This window comes from Rhamphochromis sp. 'chilingali' (genome assembly GCF_963969265.1).
Source record: "Rhamphochromis sp. 'chilingali' genome assembly, chromosome: 18".
Lineage (NCBI taxonomy): Eukaryota > Metazoa > Chordata > Actinopteri > Cichliformes > Cichlidae > Rhamphochromis > Rhamphochromis sp. 'chilingali'.
Genome location: NC_137945.1, coordinates 16,770,999 through 16,798,891, shown reverse-complemented (window position 1 = coordinate 16,798,891; position 27,893 = coordinate 16,770,999). Strand labels below are relative to the sequence as shown.

At 45.3% G+C, this 27,893-nt stretch overlaps 1 protein-coding gene across 3 annotated transcripts; it reads left to right on the top strand.

Annotated features, from left to right (window-relative positions):
- Positions 1-664: 664 nt before the first annotated feature.
- On the top strand, positions 665-27,177 carry boc (BOC cell adhesion associated, oncogene regulated). Of its 3 annotated transcripts, XM_080864482.1 has the most exons (19): positions 666-903; positions 11,237-11,369; positions 15,507-15,635; positions 16,293-16,565; positions 20,038-20,184; positions 20,724-20,867; positions 20,964-21,257; positions 22,168-22,440; positions 22,525-22,790; positions 22,875-23,040; positions 23,387-23,455; positions 23,729-23,938; positions 24,295-24,470; positions 24,552-24,774; positions 24,885-25,073; positions 25,165-25,367; positions 25,458-25,540; positions 25,811-25,959; positions 26,107-27,176. In XM_080864482.1, the coding sequence occupies exons 3-19, from the start codon at positions 15,524-15,526 to the stop codon at positions 26,274-26,276; spliced, it is 3,147 nt and encodes a 1,048-aa protein (XP_080720608.1). In that variant the 5' UTR covers positions 666-903; positions 11,237-11,369; positions 15,507-15,523; the 3' UTR covers positions 26,277-27,176. The 3 variants fall into 3 exon arrangements, with proteins under 3 accessions (XP_080720609.1, XP_080720608.1, XP_080720607.1); XM_080864483.1 differs by lacking the exon at positions 11,237-11,369 and having other exon boundaries at positions 665-903; positions 25,811-25,963; positions 26,107-27,177; XM_080864481.1 differs by lacking the exon at positions 11,237-11,369 and having other exon boundaries at positions 667-903.
- Positions 27,178-27,893: the final 716 nt, after the last annotated feature.

The following is a 27,893-nucleotide window of genomic DNA, read 5'->3' as shown; positions in this document are numbered from 1 at the left end:
GCATTCAGAGAGGCAAGGCTTCCCACCAGCAGACCCCTCTATCAAACCCTGTGATCTGGGAATACCCAGTTATTAATGAACTGGACAGGAATGGTTCCCCTCGTTTCAAAGTGTGCTGACTGAAGTGAAGAAGAGAATTCCAGAGTGAGCACAGGGGGGGGTTCGAGCTGTGATCACTGTAGTATGAGAGTGAGTGTGTGTGTGTGTGAGTGCTGCACAGACCTGACTACACTTGTCCCGTCCACAACAACACAACAACAGCACAGCACTTACACAGCTGCACTGGAGGGCCTACAGGCCTCAATGGACGGGGGTCAATACAAACCCTGTGGGGACCGAGGCATAGCAAATCAGGGGGAACAGAGCAGGAGGAGGGGGAGGGGGCGCACTTTCCTCCTAAAGAACACCAAAGTTTAAAGAAAACTTCATTTTTAAAAAATATTTTCTATTCACAGTTATCTCCATCTGCATTTTAAAAACACCCCTACACATTTTACTTTTAAGCACAATCTCTGCAAAGTCCTCATACGCTGTGCATACGCTCTGTAGGGGCAAACGGCGGTGCAGTACCTACCCAGCTCTGGGAGTTTGGGAGCCAGTCCCTATTGTTCAGATCCCTCCTCCTGCTTGGGAAGTGGGAGGACCCGAAAAGGCGTCGCAAAAGGGAGAATTGTTTGAGAGCTCAGTCATCCAAAAACGGCCTTTCAATGTGAGAACTTGGGGGAGCCGAAGAAAATGTCGGTGGCATCGCAGTAAATTACTAAAGCAGCAAAGGCTTTAGAGGGAAAAGAGAAGCGAAAACTGTTGTGTTTTTTTTTCCTTGGGGGACTTAAACGCAGGAGAGACGCGAAGAGAAGATCGCCTGGTTAAAACGAGGTGCGAGCGCCGAGCAGTGCAGTTTTGGTAAGTTTGACCGCTTCGTGCGCTCCGTGTTTTTTACGCTGTTGTTACAGTTTTATACATGAACGTATCGGCTATGTTGCGTGTTTTCCGACTCTTGTGGGCACTTCACCGGCTCATCCGTGACTCTGTTTCAGAGAAATGTGCGACTCTTGGTGTTTGATCACTAGTTCGTTCATGCTGGCGTCTCTGCTTCGATAGCCGCATTTGTTTTGCTTTTTTCCTCCGCTTTCTCCAGCCTTATGATCCACAAAAACTCTGCTACAAAGTTCCCGTGACACAGACGTGCATTATTGGGACGCACCTCGAGGTCAGATTTTGGATTTGAAGTTGCTTTTTATATAAAAAAGGAAAAATTTGACTTTGGTTTCGGACTTAGCCTGCGCCCTGATTGGTCTCGCGTCCGTATTTTCCCCCAAAGTTTTCCCCCACTTTTCTGGCGACTATTTCACCACGATGCGTGTTTATGAAGAGCTACGGACCTCTCGTAACACGTCGCGGAGATTCACGGCTGTGTGTTTAGGTATACTTGCGTTTTTCTTTGGGAAAACGTGTCTACGTTTTGCAGGCCGCAGCCTATAGTCGCTCCCATAGGGTAACAGGAGACAGACATGGTGAGCTCTGCCAGATTTACCCCATATCATCAACATCACCCTCATGCTCAGCATCGTTGTGGTGAGGTATAGAAAAGCGGGTGAGCAGTGACCTCCGATGAGTAGATTTGTAAGGAAGTAGAAAGAACGAGAGCCAATTCTCAGAGTTCTTATAAATAATTAATTTCTTTTTTTACGGTGCTGCTTAGCCATCTTTAAAAATCCTGCCCCTTCCCTCCCCCTGAAGTTTATGTAGTGCTATCAAAGTTGTTGGATCTTAACATAACAGTTTGGTTACGTTTACGCATTAGACCGCAATCTTCTATTTTTTTCCCACAACCCTCCTCCAAGTGCTCAAAAAAAGCCCCGACCAGATTGTATGTTTCTGCTGTCATCAACAAACCCAAACACTGCTACCTGAGTGGAGTCCCACTCACTCCCTCTCACCCCCAAACCAAAGTCCTGGTGTCAGACTAACCTCATTAAAGCCTCCAGTAAACTGGCACCTCTGTTGGTGAGAAACCCTGCATCCTGCCTCGCTGTCAGGAGAGTCTCCCCTGATGCCTTCCCCTCATCCAGGTCTGATTTAATGACTAAATGTTCGTCTTGATCCCCCCACCCGAGTTTTGAGCGCTGGCCAAAGGCTGCATCACCGTGAAGGCTCCCAGGGTGGAGGGAAAGGAGGTAAGGGGTGGAGAGGAGGCGGATGGAGGCCTGCAGAAACAGCCGCAGGGGCTCGAGTTTCCAACCCCAGGTGTCGTTTTGTTATTTGGATTAGTCTACATTTAGCCTCCACTGCCTTGCATGGAGGACGGCTTCGCGATTCAGTGACAGACATGGCATCAGACAAGAGGGCCCGATTGTTCCCGCTGAATCAATGTCACTTGGATTAAAAGTCGAAACGAATGGCCTGGCCTCCTCCAATTAGGCGCACAGCTTCTGGGCGAATTAATTGGTCTCAGTAAAAAAGGAGCCTCTTGTTTGGTAGCAGGGTTTGTTGTTTTTGTTGATCATCTCTGGCAGGCGGGTGGATCAAAGCTGAACTAAATGATTCCTGTCTGATTATCTGCCTGTTTCTCACAGGGCTTTGGCCCCTTTGATTGCTGATGTGGGGAATGGGGGGGGGGGGGGGGGGGGGGGGGGGGGACGACAATTATGGGAGTTGCTAATCAATCTTGTGCAATACTAAGCAAAAATATTGGAGCTGCTGCTACTGTGGGCAGAAACTATCATTTTCAAACAGTTTATTTCCCCATAAAAGTTTAAATACCATCATACCATTATTGACTTGTGAACACGAACCACGTGTTAAAGATGGGAGAACACATTTTTGAGCAAACATTTCAGATATTTCTCACAGAAATACGAAATAAGTTCTTAGAAATAAGTCTTCTGATACCAAACTACATTTTCAAAAGTTTTTGGTTATGTTTCTCAAGGCGGTGCCATTTCTCGTTTGTAGATGGTTCGTAAATGAAGACTAACATGCTTTCATACAGTAAAGCAGACTCAATGTATTATGCTGCACCACAGGCATGTTTCAAGCCTCTATAATATGTGTATTACACTGTAATTAATGTTAAAAAAACCATACAATGTTCCTATTAAGTTGCTTTTCTTCTTCTTTTTTTTTTTTTTTTACATTTTTAGGACTGCGAATGAAGACTATATGGACAGGAAGCTTGCTTTATTGTCTTTCGGTTACAGTTTCATGTGGCTGTTACCGGCAGAACCTTCTTTTTCTTCAGTGAAATTAAATTTCATTGATCTTGGTTACCTGCCAGACAGACAGTTTTCCCCTATTTTGCCTGTTGCTGGATAGTTTTCATCCATCCTATAGGAGCTGAGCTTTCGTATGTGTTATAGCCTGTGAGGAAAAGTTACTGTGTGGATTTGGGTCTGCCGCCAACAGAAATAGAGTTTCTCACTCGTATCTTAGCTTTGCTTCCAAATTGACTTTGCCATGTTGAGGTATGATGTAAGATATGAAGGCAAAGAGGACAGGCTTTAACTAACCCCTCATGCAGCCGGGAGTGTTTTCACATCTGGGTTTAAATCAAAGTCTGCAGACATAAATGGATTTTAAAGATGCATTTCAAGATTGCGAATAGCCAGCAGATCCATAAGGACCGCTGTGCGCTCGCGCTCGGGTTTTGGGAGCCAAAAGTTTCTCACTGTGGTTCTGAAAAGCACCCATTGTTGTAGTGGGTGTAACATCCGTGTTAATTGACAAAGGTGAAGAAGAAAAAGCTCCATCCTGGGGGCACGCTTTCATCTCTGACAGCAGGTACGCTCATGCAGTCATAACAGCCTGCAGAGAGAATCTGTAGGCCTTTGCTTGTGTGTGTGTGTGTGTGTGTGTGTGTGTGTGTGTGTGTGTGTGTGTGTGTGGTAGCTACCCTCCCATCAAGATCATCTCCTTGCACTAGAATGTATTACTTGTCACCTGCGTGGTGGTTTTGAGATTAGTGCATTAGAAAAAGGGTTACTAAAGACTTGAGAGAGAGAGAAGTGTGACTAGTTTACTTGATAATTTCAGCAGATGTTTTTCTGGGTTAATGTACTTTTCATAAACGAGCGAGGAACACACTCATTGCCAAATAAGGCTGCCTCATTTTCCACTGCCAGACATTATTGGCCTGTTGACATACGGTGCATTAGTCCTCCCGCACTGACAGATTGGAAGCTTGGACTTGAGCCTCGTTCCCTCAGGAGGGTTTCTGTGTCCAGTCAGACATCAGATAACCAAAGAGGGACACCTGGACTGGCAGGTGGCCGGGGTCTAGGCACCTCCCCTGGGGCTGCATACCTCTGTTCTCTTGATCCTGTCAGCCAGGACCACAGAGTGAGAGGGAGAGAGGAATGTGAGGAGGGAGGTGGGCGAAAAAAAGAAAAGGGGGGAACTAGAAAGTTTTGACAGTGTTGGAGATGCTAATTTGGCTGTGATCAAGCAGATTATTGAAGAAGGAATGAAGATAAATTAGATGCAATGAAAGAAAGGGAAAAAGTCTGTTGAACAAGAGATGGTTGTTCAGCTTTTTCCATTACAGAAGCCCGCTTTTAGGCTACGTTTGCAAAACCATATCTGCACGTCTGTGTTCAGTTTATACACATATATGTATATTAAAAACAGCCAGTGTCTTAACAGCTTTATAGAGATTATCCAAAGCCTTTAAACTAGTTGAGTTGATCTGCTTAAAGTAAAAGTTCTTGATTGGATAATGAAGTTACCCAGGGCGTACTCTCATTCTCGCTCTCTTACACAAACACACACACACAAATGCACATTGAGAGTGCGGTATGAGTGTTGTTAGATCATTGATCAACTCCAGACTCTGGTAAGAAAGCTGTGTGTGTGTGCAGACAAATAGTCCTGTGTGTGCAAAGCAGATATTTGGACAAAGATTAGGGGGGTGTTATTACGAGCCAAAAGCAACCCAGACGCTCTAATAGATCATTCACACACATGCTTAAGATTGCATTCTGACTGGAACCGCTCGGTTTAAGCCTCGCAGTCACGTTCCTGCTCTTTCTGCTCTCTTTCATGCACTCAGTTGGAAAAGTTTCCTCCCTTTCGTTGGTTTCCTTAAGTTTCTCACCTTTTGCGTGCGGGCTCGCTGAGTGTGGCGCGCTGAGCCTGCACGCACGCTGGAATAATAAGTGCGTTGTATTCTTTTCTCCAGCTTGTGTTATAGGTCAATAAAAGCGGCAACAACAAAAAAAAAAAGCTGGAATCTGGGTTGTATCCCAGAGCTACAACCAATAATCAGATTTAAAGTGTTGCCCCAGAGAGCAAGAACTCATCATCGAAGAATGTCAGACTGGCAGGAGAAGACATGATTCAACAGAATAAATCACTGGGCACCAGATTAGTGAGGTATTGGGCCCCTGAGGTTATCAGTGCTGGAATTTTCCATCGACAGCGCGGCTCTGTCTGCTGTCCAAATTGTATCTGTATGAGGTTTTTATTTTATGCAGGATAATGCATATCCGTGGCCTTGAGTGACAGGACAAATGGTAGCTCTGCTTTACTGCGTCTCACAAATCCTGCTCCTGAAACTGAGAGCTCTCTTTGAAAAGAGCCTCCTCCAGCTGTTTCCCTTCCCAAGAATGTCTTTGAGATGCAGCAGCTTTCACTCGATAACCATGAGCTAGGCTGTCAGGCGCTATTGCACCATCTCAAACTCAGTTGACGCAGCCGAACCCATCGCCTTCTCTTCACGTTCCTGCCTCTTATCCATTTCCCAATTCATCCTCATGTCTGTTTTTTCCTATAACCTTCTCATTTGGCCTGCTCCTTCTAACTTTACAGTCTTTCTCCATTCCCTCATCTCTCTTTCTGTCACCCCCCCACCTTATCTCAATTTCCTAATGCCTCCTCGTATCTGTTTTTCATATAATATTTCACCCGCTCTGCTTTTCTCTTCCTTCCTTCATCTCCCACTGAGAGTTGTAGGGCCAGTCCCCCCCCCTCCCGGTTCCTGCTGAATAATGGGGAGAAATTGCTCTTGATTTATAATTGGTTCCATTCACTCTGATGCATGAGCTGCCAAAAGAGTTGGGGGGCCCCCTTTAACCCACCCCGTATCCCTCCTCTCTCCCTCCCCTCTCTCCCAGCGCCGCAGGGACACACAAAGAGCAGGCTGCATATACGTACAGCTATGAAAGTCTATATTGGCATGCGTGAATGCCGCGGCGTGCGTGCGTTTTATTTCTCGGGCTTGGGATAAGTGGTAGCCTGTTTTTTAGCGTGTTGACATTTGGTGTTGGAAAAACTTCCTGAGGTCTGCATATTTATGTGCCTCTGTGAGTATACTTTTACCATGTAATAGGAGTTTGTGTGATTGCTTGCTTATGTGTCACTGAGTGTCTGTGCTTCTTGTGCAAGGAGAGAATGGTTGTGGGTAAATGAAATATGTAACTGCATGCACGCGCGTGTGTGTTTGTGCGATGAGTACTGTGAAATCCTGGGTATTATCCTTTTTTCTATCGGTCCTCCTTTCCTTCTTGGCATCCTTCTATTCTTTTTAAAAAAAAATTATTTCTATCATCCTTTTTTATATCCATCCTTCTGTCCTTGTATCCTGCCGTCTATCTTTCTAACATTTTTGCTATGCTTCTATTTGCTTTTGTATCCTTAATTCTATCATCTGTTTCTATCCATCTTTCTGTTCTTCTAGCTTTCTATCTTAATCATTCTCCATATCCTTATTCCATAACAATAATGGATACTATTCCTTATTAATATGGAGTAAGAATATGGAATGGTCTCAGTGTCCTTCTTCCTGTTCTTCTGTACATCTTTCTCTATTCTTTTGTCTTCCTAACCCTGGTATTCTATCTTTTCTACTCCTTTCTTCCTCGCTCCCATCCTTCCAGGTCTAACTAACTCCCCAGGAAGCCTCTATGATCCAGCCCTGTTCCCATGGCCTTGGTGGGCACGCTGGCATCCCACACCAGGCAGAAGAATGTGGGTGGATGTGCTCACCATGGCACCATAATTAGCTCTCCGTGGTTAATTCGGCTTCGTTATCTAAATTATGCAAATGCTTCAGTGCCTAATTGATTAGAACGCCCCCTCCTCTACATGGCAGGCCTGTCCAGATCCCTCTCGTTAATCCCCGAGACGCACTGTAGCTCGTTAGTGTCGGTTTGGGGAGGGGGTGAAGGAGGGCTTGGACGGGCGTATAGCTCGTTAATACTTTGTGAAGCGTGCGTGTGTGTTTGAGAGAGCGTATTATGAAGGAGGAGGGGGTAGGTTCTCAACCTCGTTAGGGATGCTTTTGATGTGTAATTTTTGTGGCATGAGAACGAGTGATGTTTTGAGTGGAGGATTTGAGCTGGCCCCCTCTCCACCTGTTGGGCAGCATTTTTATGCCAAAGGGGACTCCATAATGTCCTCTTGTCTGCGGGGGAGTGGAAAGAGAGGTGGGAATCGATTTTTAGACTTAGACTCTGCCAAGTTTTGGTGTTGAGTTGGCAGAAGGGAAAACAACGGAGGTTGTCCGCTTCAGTTTTTGCATTATCTGCATTATAGTAGAGATGGGCAACATCCAGAGGTACACGCATTAATACTAAAGTAACTAACACAAAACCGCATGTATTTCTGCCCAGTTCTATTCAGATTATATGTACATATTTGAGTTTTGATGTTTTGGGTGACCAAAAAAAAAAATCCATGTGCAGAGTTAGTGCGGAAACAGCTAAGTGAATAATCTGCAAAACTAGCTGGTTTAACGCTGGCATCTCCAGTGTCAGCATGTGCTCCCTCTCTCCCTTTTATTATTGCAGAAAATGAAGTAAAAATATTTTTGCTTTCAAACTGCGAGTTCGACAAAACAAGACTTTTGATTCTGTATTTTTGGGGGTTTAGGAAACTATAAATGACTTTCTAAAGTTGGTTAATCGGGTTAGTCAATAATCCATGTAGCTTTTGGGTGAAAATCTTTAGGTGTTGGACTCTAGGTTTAACAGAACAAGGAAGTCATTGACCAGCAGCTAACATGTGACGCCTGTCTCAGTGTTTTCTTGAGAATTTGTTGGAATAAAAATCCCCTTCTCATCTTTTATGTAGTTGCCCTGTGTGATGGTCTAATGGTAAACCGGATGTGGTTGTGTTGGACCATGCGCGTCCTCCTCCTTTACTCAGCACCAAAACCCCGGCCAGGCTAAGAGGCCAGCCAACAGATTGACAGAATGAGGAGAAAATATGTTGAGACATTCAGCGACGCTCTCACACACGCTCCCTCGAACACAGCCGCTCATTGATGAGGCTCTGCTCTCTCCTCCTGCTCGCCTGCCAGTTGACATCCTCTCTATTAATTTGAGTCGCTGTTCAGCTTTCTCAGTCAACCTCTCCACCCACCCACCTACCCCTGCATCCATAAAACCCCCTTCACCCAGCTCACATCAGTCTTTAAAGGCACCGAACTCTCTCTCCTCCTCTCTGCCTCCACAAACTCTCCACACACCACTACAGAAACCTCTTGGTCATTGAGCACCCCCCCCACCCCACCCTCCCTCTTCTCTTTGGTCATTGAGCAGGGCCCATCAGCTCTTCCCCGGACCCTTCAGAGTAGCGTCTCCCCTTTCTCCAGGGGTCTGCGGGGTCTTTGTCTGTGCACCGGCTCACTGCTTTACAATGACTCTCCACTCTATTAAGGTGCGTTCTGCCTGTTAGCGTCGCCAGGGGCAACCGGCCTCCCGCATGACAGCTATGCGGCGTGGCATTGTGGGCTGCGGGCCCGAGCGGGGCAGTTGAACCCCCGGCACTCCTAACACTTGACACCGCATGTGTTTATCTAAAGGGGGGGCTTTGTGGTGTTTGGAGAACCTTAAGGGAGGATAGGGTGGGGTGGAGGGGAGCGCACGGGTTGTAAAAAGACGTAAAAACTGGGGGAGGAGGAGGGAGCGCAAGAGGGGACTTTGGGGAGGTGATAAATATTCAACAGCTCAGCTCCTCACGAGAAGTTACTACCCTGATACCCCTTCACTGCCTCCTCTCTCTCCTGTTCGTCTTCTCCGTGCTAGAAAGCAGATGGAATGTGAGAGCTCGGGGAGGAGGCTCCAGTCGGGTTTTATCCAATTAGCAGGGTTGTCAAAATGAATTTATCCACAGAGGCAGGGGCACAAGAGAACGGGGGCCCCGGTGTCTTTACTTAGCACGCTCACAATGAACTTCTGTCAAGTGTCTCTGCCCCACAACGGCATATGAGACACCGGCATACCTACAGCTCGTGATGCATGCCTGCACACCACCGCCACAACCTCTCACTGCCTGCTGTTTGTGCTTTCTCCTCGCCCTCTCCAAACAGGTGTTGGAGTAAGAACCCGCACAGAGTAGCTTCTTCTTCTGGTTTCAGAGTATGCAAAATGGGCCAACATCCGTTTTAATTCAAGTGACGCTTATTTAGGTATCCGAGGGCGAACACGTGACTCTGAGCAGACATCCGTGTGCTTGCCAATTTTTCGTGACCTTGCAGATGCTGCACAACAAGGACACAAAGAATGGATGCCTATTCAAGGCGGACACCATGAGGACACAAAAATGGTATATTGCTAGTTTGGCTGTCCACAGCTATCTGTGTCCAGTAACCAATGGTGTTGGTCCACCGCATGGTAACTCTACTGGAGGGATGGAATGTAATTCTTCCAAAACATATTCCCTCATTTGTGATATGATGAAAGCACTTTGTAAAAGGTTGGCCATCATACAATTACATTCATAATTTTTCATATGTTTCTGCCCCTGAGGACACTCCCACCTGGATAGAAATGTTTAATCGTACTATTAAGGTGATCACTCCTTAGTCCTGAAGGCAAGTTATTAAGTGTTCACAGCAAATTGCAAGTCAAGACACCTTTAAGATCTCCCTGAGATGACCATTAAAATACCACAGCAGTCGAAGATAATCCCTTAAAAACTCCTCCCATGAAAATGAACTTTTTAATCACGATAAACTAGAGCTGGGCGATATGAGATTTTTTCATATCACGATATGTTTTTTTCATTTCAGGCGATAACGATATCTATCACGATATAAGCCAAATAACTATATTTGTAAGATTTAAATGTGCCGTTGCTCACAAGTAAAATGTGAAATAATCAGCAGCTTGTTTTTATTTAAATATTTATTTCCCATAATAAGTTCAACAGGGTAGATGTACTTAAGGAACATGAGACTTTTTCAGATAAATAAAGGCAAATATTGCAAACTACACAAAAGGCAGCCGCTAAAGCGTTTAAGTTTCAAAATAGAACAAACGAAACAGACTAAATTGTCAATTCCACTTAGAAACAAAATATTAATTCTAAAAATAAATCTTAGTTTGTTTTACAGAAGAACAGACAAAACTGACTAACTTTTGTCAATATCAAATAAACTGAGAACTAAAAGGAAATTCTCAATCTCTCCTTGTTGTATAGCTGAGCTTTTCAAACAGTTTTAACAGTTACTTTAGTCTGACAAAAGCCGAATGACGAATTAGCGCTTCCAGTCAGAGACTGAGGCTACGTCCACACGTACACGGGTATTTTTGAAAACTGAGATTTTCCGTTTTCGTTTTAAAAAATAATCCCGTCCACACATAAAGGCAGAAATGAAGGAAAACGCTGCTATGAACATGCCAAAGCAGCAGGTGGCGCTAGATTCCTAACTGTGCCGAAATGTTGGCCAATCAGAAGTCTAGAAGCCTCGGTGGGAAAAAGTAAACAAAGCTGGGGCATAGAAGCAGAACCGAGTCGTATGTGTGGAGGGACAGTAACTGTGTGTATATGTAAGCATTTAAACACTGCAGAGAGTAGAATTAACAGTAACAGTATTGTAGAAATTCATTTCACCGAAACAATAACGTGGCGCACAGTGTGACGCATGCACCAGTTTATTGTATTTCCAGACTTGCTTTCGGCACAATTTACAGTGCACGCTACTCTGTTTTTTGTCAGACTTGAAATAGCCGAAATACCTTCACACTACGGAACTTCTATGGCTCTTCCGTTTGACAATCTCTCCGGCATTGGAACCATCATCTGTTTTCTCTTCGGTCACGCTCGGTTGATTTTTCTAGTCGGCACACTCATTTCCTCCATTACCCGCTGGCTGCTTCCCAAACAAACACACGTGCGGCTTGGCACTTGTGCTGTACGTAACAAGCCACGCGACGTGACGCTGCGGCTGTGATTGGTTCGGCTCTGCGCTACTTAATTTGGATTGGCTGACCTTTTTTTTTTTTTTTTCTTTGAGGACAAGAGCGGCGAGGTCTATCGCGTGCCGACTAGAAAAATCAACCGAGCGTGACCGAAGAGAAAACAGATGATGGTTCCAATGCCGGAGAGATTGTCAAACGGAAGAGCCATAGAAGTTCCGTAGTGTGAAGGTATTTCGGCTATTTCAAGTCTGACAAAAAACAGAGTAGCGTGCACTGTAAATTGTGCCGAAAGCAAGTCTGGAAATACAATAAACTGGTGCATGCGTCACACTGTGCGCCACGTTATTGTTTCGGTGAAATGAATTTCTACAATACTGTTACTGTTAATTCTACTCTCTGCAGTGTTTAAATGCTTACATATACACACAGTTACTGTCCCTCCACACATACGACTCGGTTCTGCTTCTATGCCCCAGCTTTGTTTACTTTTTCCCACCGAGGCTTCTAGACTTCTGATTGGCCAACATTTCGGCACAGTTAGGAATCTAGCGCCACCTGCTGCTTTGGCATGTTCATAGCAGCGTTTTCCTTCATTTCTGCCTTTATGTGTGGACGGGATTATTTTTTAAAACGAAAACGGAAAATCTCAGTTTTCAAAAATACCCGTGTACGTGTGGACGTAGCCTCAGTCTCTGACTGGAAGCGCTAATTCGTCATTCGGCTTTTGTCAGACTAAAGTAACTGTTAAAACTGTTTGAAAAGCTAAGCTATACAACAAGAAGAGATTGAGAATTTCCTTTTAGTTCTCAGTTTATTTGATATTGACAAAAGTTAGTCAGTTTTGTCTGTTCTTCTGTAAAACAAACTAAGATTTATTTTTAGAATTAATATTTTGTTTCTAAGTGGAATTGACAATTTAGTCTGTTTCGTTTGTTCTATTTTGAAACTTAAACGCTTTAGCGGCTGCCTTTTGTGTAGTTTGCAATATTTGCCTTTATTTATCTGAAAAAGTCTCATGTTCCTTAAGTACATCTACCCTGTTGAACTTATTATGGGAAATAAATATTTAAATAAAAACAAGCTGCTGATTATTTCACATTTTACTTGTGAGCAACGGCACATTTAAATCTTACAAATATAGTTATTTGGCTTATATCGTGATAGATATCGTTATCGCCTGAAATGAAAAAAACATATCGTGATATGAAAAAATCTCATATCGCCCAGCTCTACGATAGCTTAATTTCTCTATCAAGTAAAAGTTATATCGCGATACATATCGTTATCGTTCTATCGCCCAGCTCTACGATAAACCAAGATGAGTTTAAAGGGTTTGAACAGAACTGTCTGGAAAGGATTTTTTGTGCAATACATGGATATGTGCCATTAAAACATTTTCTCTATTGACACCTTTATAGATGTAATAAGCATCAAAGTCTTTTTTTTTTCTCCCTAAATTTCAAAGGGAACATGAAGGCACTGAGGGAGGGTAGGAAAATCTAAACCTGCTGAAACCACAAGAATGGATCTGATAGAAGAAATCCTGCAGAAACTCTGTTTAATATGGATCTGTAGCAGTGTATATGCACAATTATGCTTATAAAAAGTTGATTTTTCACATTTTATTTAATGCATATGTTGCATGGAGGCCCACCTGTTGCAGGGGTAGGTTGAAAATCTTTCAATAATGTCAGCAAGTTTAGACTTTTTTTATTTCAATACTTAAATGAACAAAATCCTTAATTGAACTAAAAAATAGCTATATTACCCAAAAGATAAATATTAAAACAGCTACCCAAAATCTAAAAATCACAGCGCTGTCATCGTTTGCTGTCTCTTTTACTGGTCTACATCAAAACTGTAGCGAGTCGAGTTTCAGGTCCTTACTGTGACTACAGAAATGGTTCCACTCTAGTCATACTTGTTCAGTGGGACTGGCAGATTTGAACAGTTCACAGAGTTCCCTCTCTTGCACTGTCACTAAAGTATGTCTCATATACCGCAAAGCTGTTCGCACAATGTGTTTGCCATGCGGCGTCGTTCCTCATGGTAGGGCTGTAACAAAACAGTCACAGGCATATGTGCGCACAAACAGACACACCAGTGCACATGCACACTGCTTTTAATTTAGGGGAGCTGTCTGTGTGTGTGTGCTCTGTTTTTTATCAGTGTCGCTGATGCGTGGGAGGCTCCTCTTTCCCTCTCTGGCTTCTCTGGGAAGGAGTGATGGAAAAAGTTGGACATGGATGTCAGGGCAACTCTTCATCTTGACGCAGGGTATCCGCTAAGCAAAGACAGGACCCAGCTCGCTAATGAATCAGACCAACAGACACACTCAGAGAAGCAGGGCTCTTTTTTTAAGGGAGTGATATTGTACGAGGTGCCTTTGCAACAAAGCTCTGTCCTTCGTCTGATTGCTAGTGCTTTTATTTTGAAAAGAATGAGAAATCGGACATGTGGGAGGGCTACGCGCTGAGGTAGCGTGTCCCGCTGTGCGTGTAGTTGGTTTATGGTTAGTGACTCTTACAGTCGGGACAGGTGCTCCACAGAGATGTAGGTGTTTTTTATGGGCAGCTGTACTGAGTTGTGTCCATATAGTGACCAGCCACAGAAGCCACAGGCCTTCAGCTCTGCTCCCTCCTGGTCCCCACAGTAGCATGCTGTTTGTTTACAGAGTGAGCCCGCTACTGATGAGCCACTTTGTGTGGACGAGTGATTAAATGAAACTGTACATGTATGTAGGGCTGACACTAAGGGTTATCCTCATTCTTGAGGGCTTGTCACAATGAGAGATAAACAGAAGGTCTACACATGTGTGAATCTAGAGAAATCAGTGATTGGAGTTTTTGTCTAACAGGGTATTAATACAAATTTTGCATCAGTGCTAATAGCATTATGTAGAGTTACCACTCAAATCCAGTTCCCTTTTGCTTTTGCGGGGGTTGTAGCATCTTAAAATCCAACACCCAGCAGGAAGCATACAAAAACAACTGGAACACTGGAGCGTTTAGCAGCTTTAAAAAAAGAGAAAAAAGTTCTGTTTCTTGGTGTAAATAAACTCGATTCATTACGGGGCTGACTAATCATTACTGCGCCACGCTGTCTTTTCCACGCAGAGCGCTGCTTTGTTGCTGTTGATGGCACGAGAATTAGTCATCTGAAATTGTTTACACATTCATAATGTGCAATTAAAACGGAGCAGAGAGTGATGTGTGGCCTTGTGGAGCTGTTGCAGCTGCTTTTCCATCACCCTACCGCTCTGCTCGTTTTCATGTGCCAGGCAGCCATATATATATATATATATATATATATATAAATAAATAATCTTTTTTTCTTCACTGCTACCATTAGATGATGAAGGTGCACTGTAAAAGTTTCCATTCTCTTACTGTCCTGCCTTGGGACCCTTCTCTGTGTGTGAGCGCGTTGGTGTGCAGGCAGGCTTCAGTAATCATCCCCTTTGCCTTATTAAGCTCAGAACAAAAATGCATGTTCAAAGTTGCGTGCCGCTTCCACTTCTGCAGGTTCCTCACGGGACCGTTGTATGTTCGAGGACATGCGTGCATGTGAGGGAGAGAGCGAGTGAGTGGGGAGAAAGGGGAGATTTAGTTTTGCAGGACCACCCTCCTCATCCTGACGGGAAGTTGTTAGTTTAACCTGACAGGAAAGAATTTGGGAAACTTGGCAGCAAGGGGAGAGAGAGAAAAGCTCCCCTCTTTCTATATTAACCGTTAATAGACTAACCATTACCAGCAACTTCTCTATTTGTATTTTAAGTATCCATCTTATCCTCACTCCTTACTTCTAGGATATATATACATTTCCACCCTGTGCCTCCCTCCCTTCTACTACCTCTCATTAGTTGCTCTTTGTCCAAACTCTTGAAAGCAGCCTGTGTGTTTTAGTCTTCTCCTCTATCTTCTTCCCTCTCTTCATACCGCTCTACCTGTATCGGTTACACCTGAGCAGGAAGGTGGAGGGGTCGGGTTACGGCACGCAGAATGAGGGCGCCCCTTTGATGAGCGTGGGCTGGATGGGTGCGGGCGCAGCGGGAGGGGATGGGGTCAACGGTGAGATGGGGGCTGACAGAAAAGAAAGACTTTATTTGTGTCTGGAGTTTTTCTGCTGAGCGCGCCGCCTCGCCTGGCTTGTGTTTCGTTAGCGGCCGCCTGTTCGTGCACGTGTGTATACAAGTAAAATTCAATCAGAGGGAGCTGCGCGCTGTTTAGATGGAGGATGCGTGTCTCGGTGCAGTTCTGCCTGTTTGCTTCAGTCAGGTTTGACTGAAACAAACTGACTAAAGCCTGTTTTGCTCAGAGTCTGTACGTGACCTTTCTAACCACCTCCTGTTGTTGTGTGTTTCAGGGGGTAGTGTATGGAAGATGTCTGGAAAGCAAGACTGGACTCCGTGGATGAAAAAGAGAAGGGCTCCAGTGTTGTGCGCTCTTGGCGCAGTACTGCTGTGCTGCCTGCAGAGCGGCGCTTCACTCACCGGTGAGTAAACAACATTAGCTTGTGAAGTACTGGACCCCACTCTCACTGTAATCCCAGTGCCTATTTCCTCTCTCTGTGTATTAACAGTAAGCAACGTAATAATGAAAATGTTTCCTTTTTCCATCCATCTGTCTTCATGCCCTCAGTCACAATTTGCTGTGGCAGTTTTCTACCTGACTCTACCCTCAGTTACTGAGTGCCTTTACACACCTGATGCACAGTAAGTCCTTGCCAGGGACAAAATATTCTGGCTGAGGCACAGCGAGTGAGATGTTATGTGTCTGGCAGCAGGTACAGCAGTTTATTTGAAAGAAATTGGAAGGCGGGAATAGTGTGCATGAGCTGTTCTTGCCACTAAAAATAATGCAAGTATTGTATGTGGAGCCACGGCGATTAGCTCATTCACTGATTCAAGCAAAATTTGCAACCAAAGAAGCCAAACATTTGTCTGGGAATTTGCTGCTTTTCTTGGTCTGTTGTAGGAAATTTTGTGGTTTAATCACGTCAAACTTTGCTTTGGATTTCCAACTAATCAAGAAAAGAAATGATGGCAAACATACATATCAGTTCCCCGACGTGTAAATATCTTTTATACGCATGCTCACATGAAGAGTTTCTAATTTGCATCTGAATCCTTGTTGTTAATCGTTTCCTCAGACGAGGTGCCAGCGTTCAACGAAGAGCCCACATCCGTGGTGCAGAAGCTGGGAGGCAGCGTCACCCTGCATTGCAGTGCCCGTCCCGCCTCCGCCAACATCAGCTGGCGCCTCAACGGCCGTGAGCTGGTAGACGGAGATTTGGGTGTAGTGCTGAGGCCCAGCAGCCTGTTCATCCCAGTTCTCTCCAATCAGACTCTTGGCAGATACCAGTGTGTGGCCAGCACCAGCGCCGGAGCCCTAGCCAGTGTGCCTGCTAACGTCACTGCTGCCAGTGAGTAGCCACCCACACGAAGCTGTGACAAATAAACACAAACAAAGGGGCCCCTTTTTGGTTTGTCAGAATATCCAAAGAACGCGTTGGACTTTTTTTCTTTCTCTCTCTCTAAGTAGAACAAAAGCAGTGAAGGGGCGGCATTTGTTTGCTTTAAACCTTTACCAGTACATCACTGTAAACCTCGTACTTTTCCACTACTTGTGGTTTTGGGGAGAAAAAAAATATAAACCTACTGCAGTTTTGGTCCTTCCAGTGAGAATCTGTTGCACATCAGTAATAAGTGGATTAACTCTGCACAGTCAGGCAGTTTTTCTTCTGTGTACTCAGACAAAAAACAGCTGCGTCAATTTAATAGTGTTAAAATAAATGATTCCCCATGCTGACGTTTTTAGTGCTTTGCTAGTGTACAGTGTTGTATTTGATATCCATTGTGGGACTGAAAAGGGGGCCTGAAACTGTGAAACCTGAGCTGGAGGAATGAAGGGGACCCAGGGGCCAGTCTGAGCAAGTGGGGGGGAGGAAAGGGGACCAGCAGGACTTAGCTTGGAGGCCCCCCTACCTTCATTGGCCCTTTGCTTTCCCCACAACACCACATTCCTCACTGCAGTGCCCGACAGCAGGACTCGCCAGAAGTTATGGCCCCGTAATTGTGCTGAGGGCTGAGTGGAGATAAGAGTGGACAGAGGATATAGGTATACGCCCCAGCAGAGCACACCATTAGCTAGGGGGGTGGGGAGGGTGCTTTTACCAGTATTGTTTTACGCGTAGGGATGTGATGTATGCGGCTGCAGAAACTGGAAGCTGTTTTTAGGCCAGTCGAGACAAGATCCTGACACGAGACGAGACGTGGTGTCACATTCTCTGCCTCCTCGGATCCCTCCACAATCATCTTCACACGCATTTCCCCTCGCACGTTTTTCACTCTTCACCCTGTCACTTTCTCTCAGCTCGCCTCCTTTCATTATCGCCGTCTCCCTCTCTCTCTTTCTCCTCCTCATCCTCCTCTTTTTGTCATCTTCACCTCTCTCGCTCTTATTTTTCTTTGGGTTTTCTCCAGAGGCTGTAGCTACAAAGGCATTAAAAGTTATTGATTGCTCCAATAGTGGATGAATCACACTGGGACAACCACATGTGGAGCCAGTCTGTTCTCCCCGCCTTCCCAAAAAAGCCTCTTTAATTTAATAACTGCTTCTCCTCGGCCACCCCCAAACCGCCTAAGGAACTGCTCCGTGGGGAGTGTGTACGTGCTTGCCTTTCCTTGTGAGCCCTCTTAGTTGTACGCACATGTTTTTTTTGTGATCAGGATACGTTGACTCCAGACCCTCCACACTATCCGACTCCGAAAAATCTGCGTCTTCTTGGCATCACTTAAAAGCTCCCCCGCTTGAATTCTTGTGCAGACAATCACCCTCCTCCTTTTTTTTTTTTTTTTTTTTTTTTTTGCCGTAGAAACATGTATCTGCACAACGTGAACGCACAACACGTTGCTATAACGTGTTATAATTCAGAGACGTGCGCGCGGGACTCCTGTTGCTGCTGCACATAAAGATGATGAATGTACTGTCTCTCTCTCGCTCCTTCTCGCCCTGCCAAGCAGCCGTGGTGCGGGAGGTCTGCTTCACTTTATGAATGCCATCAATCCTCCATCCATGCAGGATGCACTCACAAGAAACATCACATGCGCGCGCTCGCGTGCACACCTGAGAGGCACCCGTGAGGGGATTTTTCTTTTTCCTGTGAAGAATGCGGGGCAGTAGAGTTGTGAGAGGGGGCGTTAAAAGGTGTATATGAAGGAATTTGGGAGAAACAGCCAAGAGAAGGAGGAGGAAGGTGGAGTGGGGAGATATGAGGTGGGGGAAGGGGTGTCTGTAAAAACAGCACCTGATTGATTTTGCAAATGGAGCGCCACACGGCCTATCCTTGAGGTTTTTTCCCCTTCAACACACCCCGCTAAGCTTGACATGTCCTGGCTGGGATTCTCATCTTTCAGAATAAGAGCTGACACAGGCATAGGGTTGTGTTGTGTGTTTGTTGTTAATGTGTGCGTGCGTGTTAGACAATCTCCCCCATTACGCCTATTAAAGCTCCCCCAGGCGCCTGCAGAGGGGGCAGATCCAGCGTGCGTGGTGGATAAATCGACTGCCCGCAGTGAATGTGTTTGTTCAGTGCTTTTAGTAAATCACTTTAAAGCCCCTATCAATAGATACTGTTAACTAAACTTTGCTTATTGAATTAATAATAATAATAATAATGGATACTTTATTGATCCCCATGGGGAAATTACTTGTTTTTCTCTGCATTTGACCCATTCACTCAGTGAAGCAGTGGGCAGCCCACTAAGCAGGCGCCCAGGGAGCAGTGTGTAGGGACGGTACCTTGCTCAGGGGTACCTCAGGGTAGCCGTTAAGTGGATTCGAACCGCCGACCTTCCGATCATGGGGCGACCACTTTACCTACTGAGCTATCCCTGCCCCCTTTTAGAGACGTGCGTGCGGGACTCCTGTTGCTGCTGCACAGAGGTGTACAAAGACTCATCAGCTGACTGTGTGTGCATACGGGCAGCTCGGTGTGCCGGGTCCAAGAAAAACACCCCAGTTATAGCAGCTCTGGAAAGAATGGAGAGGCTGTGTTTGTTAAGAATAAATCAACAAAGGCTGGCAGACGTTTAATTACGTTCCTGGAGAAGTTTTATTTATCTTTCATTTCACTGTTGGACGCCTTAATGACAAATTTCTTTGGGTGTTATTTTCCCCTCCTGTGCTGTTCTCTTTGCTCCTGTTTCTTCTCTCTGTCTCATGTTAGGTTCTCTCTGCTTCAAATCTATAAAATGGCAATGAAACCCTATAGGATGGCGCTTTCTCCCCTTTGACCCCTCCCCCCAATGCCAGGCCTCCAGGCCGCTCAGGCAGGGGGCTTAGAAGGTCAGGGGGCCAGATAAGTGTCTATGCTGTGCAGACCGTGTGTCTGTGGGACACAGTCACAGCACATGGCCCCGGTAATCCCCACTCCCACCATTTCCCACAGAATCTGACCCGGCTCCAGTCCCCCGGTATAATGTTTGACAAGATTAATGTGGCCTACTCAAATGTTACTGACACCAGAAAAATTAGCTTGAAGTGCTTTCCTAAAATTCCTGCGAATTTCAGCGGATCACGTAAAGACGAGCAGTGGGAAAGAAGTGGAGGTAGAAGTTTTTTTTTCCAAAAAGAGGGAACATTAGAGAAGCTGTGGGAATGTGGTTACAACACAGCAAAGTCGGACTGACATGAGAGACACCCAACATGGGAACAGCACAGTTATTATTGCTCTGAATATTGCGGTTTTGTACATCTGAAGCCGAGGAATGACTGTATACATGTGCAGTTAGACGTGATTTACACTGCATATTAAGATGATGAAAGAAGGGTGAAATGTGTTGTAGCTATGAGACGGCGCTGACTTTTCTCCTCATGTCTTTGTTGTTTTTTAGAGCTGCGGGACTTTGAGCCCGATGACCAGCAGGAGATCGAAGTGGATGAAGGCAACACGGCTGTTATTGAATGTCACCTCCCCGAAAGCCAGCCCAAGGCTCAGGTTCGCTACAGCGTCAAACAGGAGTGGCTGGAAACATCCAAAGGTAACCAGCTGCTTTAATCCCTCAAGATCTTTTATAGCATTCACTCTCTCTCCTTAATTCCCATACTATCTTCGTAATTTACCGGAATGCTATAATCCTGCTATCTGACCCATCGTAAAACCACCGATAAGGGCATTATCTGGAGAATGTTGAAACATGGGAATGCAGTTGTTTATTTTTCAAACTATTTACTTCTAAGTTGCCTGGAAGAGAAGAAAAGCTCCAGTGGTTTGTAGCTGGTATGCTGATGATGCCTGGGAGCTGTAGGTACTGATATCTACCTTATCTGTGAGGAAATGAATACCACCGTTGAAGAGCATTCACTTGGGTCAGACTCGACAGTGCCACTCTGTGGCTTCAGCTGGAAGTGCAGCTATGTATTGGAATGGCACACAGGGCTCATATTACCCACGCTGTTTCACAACATGGACTCGGTTTTTCTATGGTTCCTCTTTGTCTCTGTGGTATTTCTGATTATTTTCTCTGCTTTTCTTCTGCACCCCTCTCACTCAGACTTATGTTTTTGTTTGGTCCTGCAGGGAACTACCTCATCATGCCATCAGGGAACCTGCAGATAGCCAATGCCACACGTGATGATGAGGGACCCTACAAGTGTGCTGCCTACAACCCCGTCACTCAGGAGGTTAAAACGTCCACCTCTGCTGATCGTCTGCGCATACGCCGTGAGTCACTATTGCTCATTCAGCATGGCATTCTGGTCATGCGGGGACGCATTTTACTCGTAGGTGCTCACACGCACAATGCCTCGATTCTTTCAGGCTCCACATCAGAAGCGGCTCGGATCATTTACCCGCCGGCACCCCGCTCCATCATGGTGACTAAAGGCCAGCGGCTGGTGCTGGAGTGTGTGGCCAGTGGCATCCCAACTCCCCAGGTCACGTGGGCAAAGGACGGGCAGGACCTGCGTCTCCACAACAACACGCGTTTCCTGCTTAGCAACCTGCTTATCGATGCAGTCGGCGAGGGAGACTCGGGCACTTACGCTTGCGGGGCAGACAACGGCATCGGCTCGGCCAGCTCTGCCGTGGTGCTCTATGACGTCCAAGTGTTTGGTGAGTAAAATGAAGTGTTTTTTGTTTGACTCTACAAGGTACTTTTGTTTTGTTTTAAGTTTTTTCCGTGTCATGGATTTAATAATTACATCGACTCCTGTTTGGCGGACTGGCAAGACGGGGTCTGTATGTACAGAGTGTGTGAGAGAGGAGCAGTGTGGGCGGTGTTTTGCAACACAGAGTTGGTGGAGACAGAGCTCTCTATTCTGCACCAGGACTTGATTGAGTGTGTCTAGGTTATGGATGACTGTTTTTACAGTGATTTTCTGTGTGTGTGTGCGTGCGTGCGTGCATGTTTGTGTATGAATGTATTGTGGGCTCGTCTCTCTGCAGCTGGCTCTAATTAAAGCCAGAGTGCTGCTGTAGCTGTAATGAGCTCTGTCTTTTCCCCCATTCACAAGCAGCCAACCATCAACTAGCTGGCCCAGCCTGGCTCCACACACCCCCTTACACACACACACACACACACACACACACACACACACACACACACACACACACACACACACACACACACACACACACACACACTACAACTGTGTTTTCAGAATCGATTAAGTCACTTATCAAGCAAGAACACGAACCATGTTGTTTCCAGCTCATAGTATTTCCACTATAGTTAGAACATTTTGGGGTTTGGATGTTTAGCGAGACAAAAATAGTTATATAAAAATGTAAATATTGGAGATTTTTGGCACTTGTAAAGCAATCTTAAGGAATCAGGAGATCAATTAAGTGTTTTGGTGAACGATTGTATTCACCGAAGCGCCGAAGTTTACCTCGATTAGTAGTTTGGTCTACAAATACCAGAAAATAGTCAAATGTTTCCTAGATCCACACAGATGCATATGCACAGAGTTTCAGGTCGGCCTCCTCACCTCTCTCCTTTGTGTGTTTCTTTTCCCTGCAGAGCCTCCTCAGGTGATGGTGGAGCTGCAGCAGCGGGAAGTCGTGTACGGCGACACGGTGCGCTTCATCTGCCAGGCCCGCGGTAAGCCCGCTCCCTCTGTGATGTGGCTCCACAACGCCCAGCCGCTCGCCCAGTCTTCTCGCCACCGCCTCACCTCCCGGGGGCTGCGCATCTCCAAAGTGGGCCCCCGGGATGACGGGCTGTACCAGTGCATGGCTGAGAACGGGGTGGGCAGCTCACAGGCCTCCGCTCGCCTCATCACCGTATCAACCGGTGAGTGGGTTCAGTTTGGTAATTTGTTGATGATTTTCTTTTATTTCACAGATGTTAGATGTCATCCTTCTTGTTTCGTTACAGGGACTTTATCCCGAGGGAGGCTGCCTTCCATTTACCGCCCGCTCAGCCCAGACAAGGTGCTGAGAGAGCAGCCGCCTGTGAGGCCGGGGGTTGCAGGTGCCATGTTGCCTCTAGACTGCTCAGAATTTCCAGGGTACATGCCTGCAGAAGCCCCCATCATCCTCAGTCAGCCACGCACAGGCAAGGCTGACTATTATGAGCTCACCTGGAAGCCGCGGCACGAGCATGGACCTCCTGTACTGGAGTATATGATAAAATACAGAAAGGTACTGCAAGAAGCTCATCGTCTAAACTTTTTAGAGTCACACATGTGTTCTTGTGTTAGTAACTGAGCCTGCTCTGCCTCTCAGGTGGGAGAACTTCTTGCAGACTGGACCTCCACCAGTATCCCGGGCTCTCTCCATAAGCTGACTCTATCCAAGCTGCAGCCGGACAGCTTGTATGAGGTCGAGATGACTGCCAAGAACTGTGCAGGGCTGGGACAACCAGCCATGATGACCTTCAGAACCGGCAAAGGTACAACAACAGCTGTTATCCTACTAGATTCCTTCAGTCTTCGCGCCAGGTGCTTTTTTTTTTTCATGCCGGGTACTTGTGGTCAGTTCACATCAGCGTGCTGCTGCATAATCTGCCTGTAAAAAAATAGTCCCCAAGAAATTCCCTTATTTGTTCCGTTTTGAGTCATGTTTGCTAAACACTGAGGCACTTTAAGGTAATCATTATTTTGACAGCTTTAAACACATCTTAACTTTTGACTTCTCAGACTCAGGGAGTCAGAAAGTGACACCAGTCCTTTCCTTTAAAAATGACTTGGAGTATATTTCTTTAAGATGATGTGGTGCCTTATCTCTTTTGTCCACAGGTCGCAAAAATCTGGGAGTGTCAAATGATCCTCCAAAGACTCCCTCTGTCCCCTCACCAAGCCTCTCTCGTAAGCTCTCAACAGTCCTGTGTATTACTGAGACAAACTCCTCTCTGATTAACAATACTAATAAATCTATTACTTTGATTATGAACAGAGCTAGATACAGTTTCACCTTCTCCTTTCACTAACAAGTCTCACTTTCTCTTGCATTTCTGTTCCCTGAAGGATGAGCTCCCAGTAAGTCCTGAACGTGACCGTTGTTGAACTTTCTCTCACTAGTTTGAGTATATTGTCCCTGTTTGTAGCTTCCATTTGACACTCTTTCCTGCTTTTCTTCAGCTCCCGAAGCCCCCGACAAGCCCACGGTCTCCACAGCGACTGAGATGTCGGCGTACGTGACTTGGATTCCTCGCGGTAACCGCGGCTTCCCCATCCAGTCGTTTCGGGTGGAGTACAAGAAGGTGAAGAAGGCAGGAGAGGACTGGGTGACGGCGGTGGAGAACATCCCCCCGTCGCGACTCTCCGTGGAGATCACGGGCCTGGAGAAAGGTCAGCCATCTTCACACCCTCTTTTCAAAACCGTAGCGTTGTTGCTCAAAGCTGTTTACTCTGGCTCGGTGGGGGTGGGGGGAGCAGTAGGACATGTCGTACCACATATCATTACAACAATGATGTCCACATAATTACATTCCCATGGTCTGCAAAATTTATCACCATAATGAGTGTTGTTTCAATCATCTCAGTAATTGTTGCCATCAGTCAAAAGCACAGCACAGCATCGCATTTGCTCAAAGAAAACAGACAGTAAAGTGAAAACAAGCCTCATTAATCAGCACAACAATGGGAAAGCGCCACTGGCTGGTTGTAATCCCAGAGATGAACAATGCCCGTTCCTCTCCCTGTAGGTACGTCCTATAAGTTCCGTGTGGTAGCGGTGAACGTGATTGGTTCCAGTCCTCCCAGCGCCCCTTCCAAGGCATACACGGTGGTTGGCGGGAGAACACACGAACGCCCCGTCGATGGACCCTACATTACCTATAATGAGGCCATCAACGAGACCACCATCATTCTCAAATGGACGGTGAGTGTCCAGAAGGAGATTGAGGATTTCAAAAACAAGCTTGCAGTGATTTATAATGTGATTTATTCTCCCCCTCGACAGTACACTCCAGTAAACAACACGCCCATCTACGGTTTCTACATCTACTACCGGCCGACAGACAGCGATAATGACAGCGACTATAAGAAGGATGTGGTGGAAGGGGACAGATACTGGCACTCGATTACGGACCTGCAGCCCGAGACCGCCTACGACATCAAGATGCAGAGCTTCAACGAGAAGGGAGAGAGCGAATTTGGCAATGTCGTCATCCTTGAAACAAAAGGTGAGGTGCCTTGTTGGCGAAAGCTTGTCGCAGTCAGTTGGTCTTGTCTTTTACAAAAGAGTTTCTTTGCTAATAGTTAAATTTTTTCCTCTTTCTCCTTTTTTCTACAGCTCGTCCTAACTCCCAAAAGCCTCTCCCATCAGAGACTCCCACTGACCCTCGGTATGGACCGCCAGGTGTAGGTGTGCCTCGCCCCGGCGACCTCCCCTACCTCATAGTTGGCGTTGTCCTGGGAGCCTTCGTCTTCATTATTGTCGCCTTCATCCCCTTCTGCCTGTGGCGGGCTTGGGCCAAACAGAGTGAGTGCACTTTGCCGTTCCTCGAGTCTTTACAGGGATTAACGTCTTCCCCGTCTACATCCGTGTAATTCCTGTTTTGTCCTCATTTCAGAGCAAACAACCGACATGTGCTTCCCCGCTGTGGCCTCCCCCGTGTCGTCATGTCAGTACACCATGGTTCCTCTTCAGGGACTTGCATTAGTGGGCCACTGCCCGCTGGATACTCACATGACTGCTCCACATGGCGTGTACCCCGCCAACGGAGAATACACACCAAATGGCAAACCTAAGCACTGCCTGCCTGGCCTCCAGCAGGTAAAAAAACAAAACAAAAACAAAACTAGGTTTTATACTATCCACGAGTTTTTGTTTGAATATTTAATGTATGCTCGTCTGTCTGTGCAGGATAGTGTGGATTGTGATATGGAGTGTGACACGCTGCTGCAACAGCCCAATGGACACCTGCCTGTTTACCACTATTCTACCAGGTGTGTTTTCATTATAACACTTATTTACTTTTTAATGTACTGGACTAACACCGTAAAATAATTCTACCAATATGAACTAGTGACATTAAAAAAACCTTTTTGTCCTGATTTGATGAGCAAGAAAACTGAATTTTGACCAACAGGCTCAAGAATTTAAACTGAACACCTGGATAAATGTTGAAGAAATTTGTTGGCTGAACATCCCAAACGTCACAACTGGTATGGACAATAAAAAAAAGTCTAATAAATATGTTTTTCTTGTTTCTTCAGTGGCCCTGATCATCCTGAGCACTCCTGCTATTCTCCAGATGACTCCACTCTCCAGCTCCTCAACTCCCCACATCAGCTTTTAAACTCACAGGACGCGGGAGGTGATGGCGGCTTCTGTGGTGGAGACAAAACGGAGGACATCGCTCCAAGTATGTGAGGATGTCTCCATTAATATCTGCTCATAATGTTCTTCTTTTATTATCAACCAAACGAGCATCTTTTAAGGATGCCTTTGTTTTGGTGTTGTTGTTGAATCCTCCTGTCATCTTCTCACCATTCCTCTCTCTTTACCGCAGAGCCGGCATCTTTCCCGCTTCTCTCTCTGGAGGACGAAGGGATTTTCACCACATCCTCTTCAGCAGCCACAACGCCACAATCCCAAGATGCAGCTATACAGGAAGTGAACATCCTCCCAAATGAAGCGTCCCCCGAGGACGAGGGGACGGCCAGCGTGACAGATGCATGAGAGACTTAAATAAACCGTAAACAAAAAGAGAGAAAATATTTATTTTTGTATCACAGATATTTATATATTTATGCTTTTGTACATAAGTGTCCGATTATACTGTATATAAGGTTATTTTCATATTGAAAAGAAAGTGACTTTTTATTCATAGATCTCCTCACGCTATGTCACGGACAAAGGGAGTAGTATGTTGTCTTTTTGTCTGTCTGCATTTGAGACCTTTATTCCTTGTGTGAAGAAGAGTCTGGAGTCTCCAGGGACTTCCTCTCAGTTCAGCACTTCACAACTAAACCCTCCCCACCAATCATGTCTTTCCCAGCCTTCCTCCATCCTTAGTCTGGACCTTTTAGGTACTTAGCTTTAGACAGAAACACAATCAGACCCAGTCTGATGCTGTCACGAGGTGCTGTTTAGCTCTGCGATATCACGTTCTCGGTCATTTCTGTATAGCAGTAACACAAATGTATTATGCATTGTTCGTCATTAACAAACTATTAACAAGTGTATGCAACATAAATCATTGTTTCAGTAGTGTACAAGAGATTATATATTGTATAGTTTATTTATTTTGGTATATTTTTTTTAAATCACTGAATGGGAGAGATTCTGGAAAATGTCTTTAACTCAGTCATTGATAAGCTGAACTTTATACTGCAACCATTTCTGTGTTTACTTGTTTGCTGGTTACCAAAAGACTGCCAGGTGAGGCTGCTGCGACAGGTGTGTCAGTATTATTCCTCCCTCACTGGTCGGTACATAAGTGTTAGTCTTTGACAGAGACATCTGCAATCAAAATGAAGGAGATCCTGAATCTACACTCCCTTTTTTTTTCTTTTTAAAGTGTAGCTGTTCTGTGGTTGCACATGCTGGAGCACTATTGCATGTAAATAAATGCTTATGAAATTGAGTCGAGTCGTTTGTGAATCTTGAGCATTAGTTCTTTAAGCTTTTTAAAAGTCTTTCAGAAAATTTCTTTGGAAATTGGCTGCTTTTTTACTCATTTTCAGAGAAATGTTTTTGTTTTGTTTTTTGCTTGTCAAGCCACTTAACACTCATAATGAATCATCCAAACATACAAATGGGTGAACCAGGATTGTCTACACACTTATAATTTTAGCAAAAACTCAATTTGTTCACATTTCTTTAGTTGAATCCGCAACAAACTTCACCGATAACAGTTGACGGGTATAAAAGTTTTTTTTTTCCATTAACAAAATGATTCCCAAAAAGCTGTTGACTGTAAAATGCATTCGCAAGACTCAGCAAGGTGTGCAGTGTTCTTCAAAAAAGTGAGGAAATTAGACAAGTGGAAAACAAGAAGTAACAGACCTAAAAACCTCACAGCAGATAAATATTTGGAAATCATATCCTGAAGAAAGAGGAAGAAATGCACAAAGACCTGATTCCTGACCTGAGAGATACGTCCAGTCCTTTCATCCACGGAGTGTTTGCTGAAGCCTCATCATATTGTGAAGGTGGAAGGGTTCCTGTCATGAAACCATTCTTAAGGAAGGGAAACAGAAAAGGCTGCAGTTTGCCACATTACAGGACTGAAAATTAGTGTCAACAGGTCTGATGAAATGATGAATCCAAATCTAAAACTTTTGGTTTAATTGA

What these genes read in the sequence shown, in the direction of transcription:
- boc (XM_080864482.1), top strand. Translation starts at nt 15,524, where the DNA reads ATGTCTGGAAAGCAAGACTGGACTCCGTGGATGAAAAAGAGAAGGGCT. An exon ending in TGATCGTCTGCGCATACGCC is followed by an intron (nt 20,868 to 20,963) that starts GTGAGTCACTAT and finishes CGATTCTTTCAG; the next exon opens with GCTCCACATCAGAAGCGGCT. An exon ending in GATCACGGGCCTGGAGAAAG is followed by an intron (nt 23,939 to 24,294) that starts GTCAGCCATCTT and finishes CTCTCCCTGTAG; the next exon opens with GTACGTCCTATAAGTTCCGT.